A 9974-nucleotide genomic window follows, 5' to 3' on the forward strand; every position below is an offset into this window, starting at 1 on the left:
CCACGGCCCCGCCGAACCTTCCGTGCCCGCCCCTCGCCAGCCCCGAGCCGGGCCCGTCTTCCTCGCCTCTGACGGGAAGGCGGTTTTGTTTTAATTCGCTGCTCTGATTTCCGACGCAGTCGATTCTTCTGTACATTTATTGCCCATTTCTGGTTTTCTTTAAAAGGTCTTTTTCTATCCCCTGCCCACTTTTCTCTTGGTGAACTTTCTTGTTTGTTTGCAAGTGCTCTTTACACATGAAGGACAGTGACCCTTTGCAAACGCTACAGCGGCTTCCTCCTCTTCGCTGTGCGCCTGTTATCTGGGGTTTAATCTCTTGCTTCAGACCCCAATCACCTACTTTTCCTATTTCATTTCCCGTTTTTCGATTCTCTGTGTAACGTTACGACCTTTTGACACCGAGCCGTTCAGAGTGGAGGTTACGACGCGTGTCCTGTTGTTAGCGTCCACAGAGCACGTTGTTTCACGTGTCCCGCTCCTGTGTTTACAATGACCTACAGTGGCAGCAGTGACCTTCCCTGATTACAGATGAGACGTGGAGGCCCAGCGTCAGGGACATCCCCTCAGCGGTGTCCCTGGCCTCCACCCACCACATGTCCCCGCCCCCACCGGGGCAGAATCTCCCGGTCAGGGGTCCTGTGGCCCGCGGTGAGGGCTGCAGAGCCCTGGGCATGTGGGGCCTGGGACCGTCCCGGCCTCCTCCCCACCCTGCCGCCTTCAGAGGGAGACGGGCTCCCTGCATCAGAGCGAGTCCCCATGGCCCTGACCACCCCGGTCCCCTAGAGCTGTGACCGCATCAAGCAGTCGGCTTCGGGGACCAAGCGCCGGGTGTTCGTCGTGGAGACCATGGGCGGCTACTGTGGCTACCTGGCCACCGTGACCGGCATCGCCGTGGGGGCCGACGCCGCCTACATCTTCGAGGACCCTTTCAACATCCAGGACCTGAAGGTGAGCTGAGCCCTTGGCCTCCTCCCGTCAGAGGCCATGTGGGTCCCCGCCTAAGACACACGGGAGCCGGCCCGGCACGGGACTGGGCCGAGTGGGCTGGGGGCTCCCTGCCTGTGAGGGGACCTAGCCCATGACTCCTGCACCCCTCCCCCTGCAGCCCCCCACCCTGCGTCCACCTTGTGGCTTCCATGGCCTCATGGTCTAGCTGCCACCTCTCGGTGCCCTCCTGCCAGCCCCCTGTCCCCCTGGGTCATGGTGACCCTGCCTGCCAGTTAGTCTGGAACGTTCCTTCCTGGGTAGCCTGCCTTCAGCTGCGGGGGGCTGGGGGGCAGTGCTGGCTGCTGCCTGGCCCTGGCTCACCGTGTCCCTCGCCCCTCAGGCCAACGTGGAGCACATGACTGAGAAGATGAAGACGGAGATCCAGAGGGGCCTGGTGCTTCGGTGAGGCCCGGTGGCCTTGTGCCTGGCCGGGCACGGTCTGTCCAAGCCACGGTGGGGGCTTCGGGACAGAACGGGGGGCCTTGGAGAGTGGGGGTCGGGGTTGGTGTTCCGAGAGGCTGCAGCCCGGCCCGGGGGCTCGGCAGCAGGGGTGGCCGGAGCCAGCTCCCACCCAGCTTGAGTCCTCGGTCGCTCTCGCCAGGAATGAGAAGTGCCATGAGCACTACACCACGGAGTTCCTGTACAACCTGTACTCCTCCGAGGGCAAGGGCGTCTTCGACTGCAGGACCAACGTCCTGGGCCACCTGCAGCAGGTATGGCGTGGGGAGTGTGGGTGCTGGATGGTGGCCCCCTGGCCCTGCCTCCGTCTCTGTAGTTGGGCCGAGGGTCCAAAGGGACACGGCAGGGTGAGGACCTCACACTCACAGCCCAGCCAGGGCTCACCCCACCACCCCCGCCTGGCACAGGGTACAGGGCAGGGCACCAGGCTCCTGTGTGCTGAGGCCTCCCCACTGGGAAGGGGCGGGGCTGCAGGGAACTGGATCTGTGGGGTTTCACAGCCTGATGTGAGGGTCATGGGCACAGAGAGGCCCACGTTTACTGTTGGGGGGGGCTGCCTGTTGGATGCATGAGTCCACGCAGGTCACCCCATGGCGACCCGATACCTGGCCTCTGGAAGTGGCTTTTGTGCCAGATTTGGGGTGGAGAGAGGGGTGGGGTGCTGCAGGCAGAGAGGGTGGGGTGTCAGAAGCTGTCTGGAGGACTCTCCTGGGGTCCCAGCGGGGCCGAGATTGGGGACTCCTGGGCGGGCATGCACGCCAGACCTCGGCCTCACCATCCCCAGGGTGGGGCTCCTACCCCCTTCGACCGGAACTACGGGACCAAGCTAGGGGTGAAGGCCATGCTCTGGATGTCCGAGAAGCTCCAGGCCGTCTACCGCAACGGTACGTGGGCGTGCTGGCCCGGCCCAACCTTGCCCTCTGCCGCGGCCCTGGGGGGTGGCCCGTAGCACCTGTCTGTGTCCGCAGGGCGCGTCTTCGCCAACGCCCCCGACTCGGCCTGCGTGATCGGCCTGCGGAAGAAGGCGGTGGCCTTCAGCCCCGTCACCGAGCTCAAGAAGGACACTGACTTTGAGTGAGTCCCTCGGAAGTGAGGGTGGACCGCCAGGTCCGGGCCTCCCCGGGCGAGTGTGCTGGGCCAGCTGCGGACTGTCAGCTCTGAGCGCACATGCCTGCCCTCTGGTCCCCGGTGGGTGTGCCGAGCCCGTCCTGGGTGCGGGGACGGGGACCCCGACACCACCGCCTGGGACCACTCATGTGCAGGGCCGGGAGGGGCTGGGGTTTGGAGGAGGGCCATGGTCCCTGGCGGGGCCGTGGCCCGAGGAGGTGCCCCAACCCTCGCCCCGCCCACCAGGCACCGCATGCCCCGGGAACAGTGGTGGCTGCACCTGCGGCTGATGCTGAAGATGCTGGCGCACTACCACGTCAGCATGGCCGACTACGTGTCCGGGGAGCTGGAGCACGTCACCCGCCGCACCCTGAGCGTGGACACGGGCTTCTGAGGCCGCCTGGCCCTCCCTGCCGGGCTGCTGCAGCCTCACGGCCCCAGCCCTGCTGCCCGCCGGACCCCCCTCCGGGACAGAGCGCCTGTCTTCCGCGCTGGGGCACGTGGGGCGTCTGAGTCTGGACACCACTGCCTCTCACCCCTACATGGCTGAGCCGCCCCCCGTGCTGGCCTCTCACGCTCAGCCTCACCAGCCCTTGGGGTCCAGTGCCCGGGTTCCTGTGGGCCTCGCTGTGACCGTGCTCCTGTGTGCACTAGCCACTCTGGCTGAGCAGAGATTGTCACATTTTCTAGAAATAAAATCGCCCTGACGGTGGAGTGCTGTCCGTCTCTGGGAAGCAGGGCCCACGGGGCCTTCTCGGGCGGGTGGGCCGGCTGGGGGTCAGGACGGGGTCGGGTCTGGAGCTGTCTTCTGGCCTGGGGGCAGGGCCGGTCCCACAGACATGCGCTTCCTGGGGCCACACTCACCTTCTAGGCCCCTCTGTGCCGAGGGGATGACCCAAGCTCTTCCACACTGTCCTGAGGAGCGACAGCCTGGCCCACCCCAGGTGCAGAGGATTTCTGAGCCCAGGCTGGGGTCTCCGAAGCGGAGCCAGGGACCCCAGGGCAGGTGGCCGGTCTGGTGGGGGAGGGGAGGTAGCCAGGCCTGCGTCGCCACGCGTGGGCTGATGTGCCATGAGTTTGGGCAGTGCGGGCCTCGCTCTGCAGCACAGCGGGCGCGGGCGCGGGCGCGGCGGACAAGCTGACTGGGCCCCTGAGCTGCGCTCCGGGGGGATGCGTCACGCCCTCGCTCGCCGTGCCGTCCTCCGTCCCACGCGGCTGCCTGGGCACGTAGCCCTGGGCTGCTCGTGGCCTGCACTCCTGCCCAAGCTCAGGATGAGGGTCCGGGACCCGTGGAGTTTTGTGGGGAGGCCCTGGCTTTGGGGGGCTCTCAGGCCACATCGGGAGGCCTGGGCAAGGTCTCCTGCTTGGGCCAAGGCCGGCTCGGTGGCTCGAGGGACCAGGCTGGGGCCCTTTGTCCCTGGAGCTGCCTTCGTGCCACAGATCTTGGCAGGGCGCCTTGGTCACTCCAGGGGGCTCGCGGCACGGCTGGGCTGGCCCTGTGCCAGCTTCCCCATGTTGGTCTAAGAGCCTGGCAGCCCCTGGTGCCTGTTCCTGGAGCTGGGCCCTCAGGTCCGCCTCACCTGTGCGAGTGTGCGCTGGGCCCAGCAGGCCGAGCCACGTGTCCTCCTGGGCCTCAGAGCTGTGTGAGCTGGGGCGGGCGGGACACACGCAGGTGTAACACCTGCTGTGCTTGACGCCCTGTCAGAGTCACTGGGGAGCTCAGAGCAGAAACTGTCAAGTGTCCCTGTTCCAGACCAGAGGCCTTGGGTGGACGTGGTGGTCCTGGTCCACCCTGAGGGCTTCAAAGAGCACCGAGTGGGCAGTGGCTGGGAGCAAGGCCCGGAGAACTGATGGCCTCTGATCCAGTGGGAGAACCACGTGGGGTGACGAGGATCAGGCCGAGACAGGCTTCTCCCAACAGGTCCACGCAGGGGTCCCCGAGCATGGCGCAGCAGGCCGGGGCGGGCGGGGTGAGCCCCTGGTGAGTGCAGAGGGAGGGCGTCCGGCAGCAGCACACCTGCCCGACACGTTCCTGCCGAGGCGCAGCTTTATTGAGAGCGTCCAAGGTCCCACAGCGACGAGGAGGCACACGCGCGGTCTGCGCCTCGCCCCCCAGCCCATCGTCACGACCCCATGAGGACGGACTTTTCTCTAGTGGCGTGGAAGTCACACGGCTCCCGCTCCGTGCAGATGCATCTTGGGGGTCACTAGGAAGGGCCCCTGGGGCTGCAGCATCACTACCCAGCTCCTGTGCGTCACAGCAAGGCCTGTGACTTCCCAGAGAAAGAAAACGTTCCAAACGCAGTTCCCAGATGTCTGTCCTTCCCCTGTGGCCACACGTGGGTCCCCGAGCAGACATGGCAGTCCTGTCCCCCGCAGGCCTCTCACGCAGGGCCCCCACACACACTCCATGTCACCGCGGCGCTCCAAGCAGCTGCCCCTCCCAGCCCCCGCCCGTGTCCGGTGGCGGTGGCAGTGACATGTCTGCGAGGAGGCCGTGGCTCTGGAAGGTGTCTATGGTCCAGAATCTGCCCCCGCACTAAGCCAGAGGCCTGACCAGGACAAATGCACGTGCGCTGGGCTCTTGGCTTTGGAAAGAAGGCCGAGGCCACGTTGGTCCCAGCAAACTGCCCCAGGTGTGACGTCAGGGACATCTGTTGCGGGGAAGGCCCCCGAAAGCGCACGTCAAGGCAGGCCCTCCGCACTGGCGGCGTCCACGGCGAGGCCTGGCCTTCCGTGCAGGCGGGGGCTTCCTGAAGACGCAGCTGTGCATGCCGGGGCCCGGCCGGGTCTGTGGAGCCTGCGGTGGTCACCGCCGGGTTCTCGGCAAGGCGCTGAGACTTCGGCACCGGGTCTCGAGAGGACGGCCTGGCCGCTTGGGCCCTCGCCGGGTCAGTCCATGTCCTCCTGCAAGTCCCGCTTGTGCAGGGCCTGCAGCTGGCCGACCACGGCCTGGTGCACGGCCTCCAGCCCCTCGGCGTCCAGGTCCCGCAGCAGCAGCAGGATGGCGGTCAGGACATTGCTCTGGGGACAGAGTTGGTGGCTGAGCGCCACGCCCGGCAAGGCCAGGCTGCCCACACCACAACGCGCCAGGGGCCCTGGCCAGAGCACGGCAGGTCACGTGGGGGGGGGGCGGCCTTCCAGGCAGCCGTGGCCACTGCTGTGGTGTGGCACTCACCGCCTCGGGGACCTCCTACATGCTGACTCACCTCGTGCTCACAGCCTGGAGGCCCAGAGAGGCTGGGGACCGGGCCCTCGCCACACAGCTGGCCCGTGGCCGGGCAGCCCAGGGCTGCTCAGTAAGATGTGCTCACATGCACAAACACGGGTGCTGAGCGTGACACATGTGTGTCACATGTGCTTATGAGCGTGATGCACGCGTGTCATGTGTCCGCACCGGTTCCATGTGCCCGCAGGCGGGGAACGCCACCAAGCCCACTGCACGGATGCAGGAAGGGACCTGCACGCGTGGGGCAGGGGGCTGCCGGCGCTGACACGTCCGAGGTGACGGGCGGGTGGCCGCGGGCCGGGACTCGCCACAGCAGCCAACCCCCCGGCTTAGCAGTCCGCACAGCCCTCCTTCCAGCCGCGGCCACACAGTGCCCGCACCCAGCCACACGCAGGCGGGTGCTGAGCCCAGGCGGGGACCCCTCCGCCTCGGGGCCTGGCTTTGTGCGGCCCTGCCGCGTCTCCCGCCCCACGACGGCCACGCGCTGGCAGAGGGAGCCAGCGGCCCCGCCACACTCACCCTGTTCTTGCGACTGCTCACAGCCTCCCTCTGAGAGAAGGACGGGGAGCGGTCCCGGGCCGGGGGCTTCAGGCCGAGTTGCCCCTGGACGTTGCTGCTGGGGACAATGACAGTGCGTGAGGGCTCAGCAGCACGGGCTCGTTTCCACTGGGCCAGCCCCGGAGCCTCAGAGCACAGGGGGGAAGACGCTCCCGACGGCCCCCTGGCCCCCCAGGCCACCGGGGGGACGGGCACCAGGAGGGGGCGGGGCAGAGGGACTGAGGCTCCAGCACCTATGTCTCTCTGACCCCTGGGGCTGCCTCCCGCACCCGAGCTCCTGGGGCGCCGACTCAGGCTGCGCCCAGGGAAACGAGAGGGTGCCTTCGCCCGGCACGGGGGCTGAACGGCCATCTCCCCACGTTCGGTCTGCTCGAAAACGCCCGTGACAGTCAGGCCCGTGCTCGGAGGCCACCCTCCCCTCCCCTGCAGGCTCTGGAGCTGCACGGTCCCCTCCGCCAGCCCAGCCAACTAAGCCCACCTCCAAGCCACCCCCGCGCAGGCTGGTCCCCACTGCACGCACGCCATGCCCTGGGCCTTCTCTCGAACACCAACGCCGAGGGCCAGCCCAGGAAGAACCGCCCTGGGCGACTCGCTCCGGCCCTCCCCAGAGAGGTGGCTCACGGGAGGGCCCGCTGACTCTCCCGGAGGGAGGACAGCGACAGGCCTCCTGGCGCACCTTGCCTCCTCCTCGCCGAAGCTCAGCGGGTCCCCGTGGGTCTCGGCAGAGGTCATGGTGCTCAGGGTGTAGGACAGCTCTGTCTGGCCGTTCCCTGTGCCCTCTCTGCTGGGGGCCGTGACCTCCTCTCCCTCCAACAACGCTTGAGACAGCTCCTCCTCAGTCACAGCTTGGGGGAGGAGGGGGCGAAGGCATCAGAGTGGCCTCACGCACACAGGCCCCACACAGCGTGGCATTCAGCAGTCTGCCTTAGAAAGAGCTGTCTGTGTGTCTGTCCACGCTGACGGCCAGCTCCCCGGGGGCAGGGCGGGGTCCCCAGCCCCAGCTCATGCTGGACACACAGCAGATGGCCAATGCCTGTGAATCTGAATTCAGCACTTCTCAAAAGCAAACATTCATAAAAAACTCAAATTAAATTTTAAAAAGGGACCGCAGACGCCATATTCATCCTATTTCTCTCACATGCGACTGAATTTCCCTGAATTTTATTTACTTAAAATTGGTCAAATGGCAGAAAAGAACTGTGCACTTAAGAAAAGGACTCGGAGCCAGCCCACGGGGGTGCCGGCAGACTGACCAGAGGGAGGCACGGCCTGGGATGGGGAGCCCTGGGCTGCGGGGCCCTCAGCCGGGGGGACGGGCCTGCCCATGGGTCACGAAGGAGCTGCACCTGACCAGAAGAGGCGGACATCAGGTGCCCGGGGCTGGGAGGGCAGGGGCACCACCAGCCCTGGGTCCCCACGGGCCAGCAGTGACCTTGCTCGGCCACCCGGACCCACTCACGGGCTCGCCAGGGAGCACGGGTGAGTCTGGAGCAGAGCGTGCAGGACAGTGCGTGGAGCATGGGGCCCGGGTGCCCGGGGAGGGGACGCCTACCCTGGTTGTCCAGCCGCTGCAGGCGGGGCAGGTTGCGCAGCACCGTCATGCGGTAGCGGTGAGGGTCGGGCCTGCAGCACGGGTTCTCGGCCAGCCACAGCACGCGCAGGCGCGGCAGGCCCTGCAGGTAGCACAGCTCGGCCAGGCTGCGGATGCAGTTGCCCCGCAGGTACAGCTCGCTCAGCTGCCGGCACCGGCTCATGGGCTCCAGGGTCGACACGCTGTTGACGCTGCAGAGACACGGGGAGAACCTGTCTGCACCACGCCATGGAGCAGGGAAACCGAGGCACAGGGCCTGCACGTCCGCACAGCTCTAAGCCCAGACGTTCAGGCTCAGGCCCGGCCTGGGCGGGCAGCACGGGCACCCACAAGGCGACTGTGGAAGGCACAAAGGACGAACAGGGTGGCCAGCCGTCTGATCAGGAAGGTAAGTCATGCAGCTGTGCAGACCCAGGGCCTACACCACCACCTAGGGCGAGTTCCAGAACCTTCTGAACTGCCAAATAGGGAGTCTGCCTTCCTTGCAGTCTGAAGCCCCATCAGGCTGACACGTGGGGACTGCCCCAGCATCAGAGCAACAGCACCCATGGCATCGGCGGCCTCCCCGGGTCCAGCGAGGGCAGAGGGGGCTCAGGGCCAGACCCTCTGCGCTCCCCAGCCGCCCAGAATCCCAGTGACGGAATGTGGTTCACTCGAGGTTTCCTTAGTCTGTTAAGACTAAGTGACTCCAATTATGAATGCCAGATCATGTGGCACAAAGAAGCTGGCAGAGCCCTGGGCCGTGAGGGAACCAGGTGGGAGGCCGGGGTGCTGGGGCAGACGCGGCCATCCGTGTGCCCTGGACCAGGCCCAGGTGATGCTCCAGAAAGGGGCGGAGCCTGAGAGTTTCCGGGTTATCTGAGGTCACAGGTCTGCAGGAGGTATCAGAAGGCCCTCCTCTGCCGAGCCCCAGGCACCCAGAGCGACAGCGGACACGCAGGTACCTGAGGGTGATCACTTCCAGGCTGGGCATTTCCCGGCATATGGAGATCTGGGGAGGAAAGGCACATGCTTGCAGACTCCGCTGGTGCTATGACATCACCTCTGTCCGCCAGCCCAGCAGAGGGACAGCGTGGAGGCACGGCCAGCTCCTCGCAGGGCCTACGCAGGCTGCCCGCCGCCCCGCGTCCCGCACAGATTGCTCAGGAGCACACAGGCCCCACACCGGGCCCCGCAGCGGGCCCCACTTTGCAGCCAGGACGTGCACTCAGCCTGAAGGAGACGCTGCGTCAATGCCATCACGTACTGCCAGCCGTCCAGACGGACAGTCCCAATTTTAGACGCCCTCAAAGGACCTCAGTTAAGGCGACCTCAGTGCCCCCTGTGCCGGACCTTTCATCTCGCTGTCCTTGACTGAGAGGAAAAGGATGGAAGTCCCTTCTGGCCAACACGGCGGGGCTAAACAGGAGACCGGGGACCTCACACCCTGTCGCCACTGCTGAGCCAGCGGGAGACAGCAGTGAGGGGCTCAGGTGGATCCATCCAGCTCCCCAGCCTGTACGGCTGCTGCGTGGTGCGGCCCCCAAGTAGCTGCGTGCCTGCCACTCGCCAGGCACGGAGCCAGACGGGCCCCGACCACAGCAGCTCCCGTCGTGGCAGAGGCCGGAGAAAGTGCGATGTCTTTGTTTTCTGCTACAGGGGTGTTTCTCTTGCCAAATATGCAGCATGTCAGCTACTGTGCGGGCTGGCGTCAGCTTCCTAGAGGGGGCAGCTTTGTCTTTAAGGAAAAAAGTTCAGCTGAAGTTGCCAAGGTGGGTAAGAGCTGAGTGGCTGGCACTCAGGCGCCGAGCAAACTGGAGACAGTCCCAAACCCACAGCCCACCCGGCTCTGTGCACTGTCCCCCGCCCCCAGGCTCTGGCTCGTCCTGTCACGGGGGTGGGTGTGAAGCTGGATGCGACCAGACGGGGATCTGAAGCGAGGAACGTCCTCCTCCTCGGGGACGGGAAGTCCAGGAACCCACAGAGACTCCAGCCGAGTGCCCTTCTCTGAAAGCAAACACAGCGCCTTCCCCCGCCGGGTCCCCCCAGGTCAGAGCCGGGCTG

General features: G+C 66.2%; 2 protein-coding genes across 4 annotated transcripts in view; one reads left to right on the forward strand and one right to left on the reverse strand.

The window, feature by feature from the left end:
* PFKL (phosphofructokinase, liver type) overlaps nt 1-3267 on the forward strand; it is an 18537-nt gene extending 15270 nt beyond the window's left edge. Inside the window, exons 16-21 of the mRNA XM_006922553.3 lie at nt 784-948; nt 1328-1389; nt 1589-1700; nt 2231-2330; nt 2415-2520; nt 2800-3267. Of these exons, the coding sequence (XP_006922615.1) occupies nt 784-948; nt 1328-1389; nt 1589-1700; nt 2231-2330; nt 2415-2520; nt 2800-2947 (693 nt within the window). The 3' untranslated portion in view covers nt 2948-3267. The remainder of the gene's footprint in view (nt 1-783; nt 949-1327; nt 1390-1588; nt 1701-2230; nt 2331-2414; nt 2521-2799) is intronic.
* A 1311-nt stretch (nt 3268-4578) lies between these two features.
* The window catches only part of CUNH21orf2 (chromosome unknown C21orf2 homolog), a 7359-nt gene continuing 1963 nt past the window's right edge, over nt 4579-9974 (reverse strand). The window contains exons 3-7 of one of the 3 annotated variants that reach the window (XM_025040303.1): nt 8876-8922; nt 7893-8122; nt 7017-7185; nt 6302-6398; nt 4579-5577 (exon numbers count right to left, since the gene is read on the reverse strand). In XM_025040303.1, the coding sequence (XP_024896071.1) occupies nt 5446-5577; nt 6302-6398; nt 7017-7185; nt 7893-8122; nt 8876-8922 (675 nt within the window). In that variant the 3' untranslated portion in view covers nt 4579-5445. Of the gene's footprint in view, nt 5578-6301; nt 6399-7016; nt 7186-7892; nt 8123-8875; nt 9630-9974 lie in introns of all 3 variants that reach the window. The other 2 variants (XM_006922554.3, XM_025040304.1) reach the window with 2 other exon arrangements.

Source organism: Pteropus alecto, unplaced genomic scaffold (assembly GCF_000325575.1).
Source record: "Pteropus alecto unplaced genomic scaffold, ASM32557v1 scaffold339, whole genome shotgun sequence".
Taxonomy (NCBI): Eukaryota; Metazoa; Chordata; class Mammalia; order Chiroptera; family Pteropodidae; genus Pteropus; species Pteropus alecto.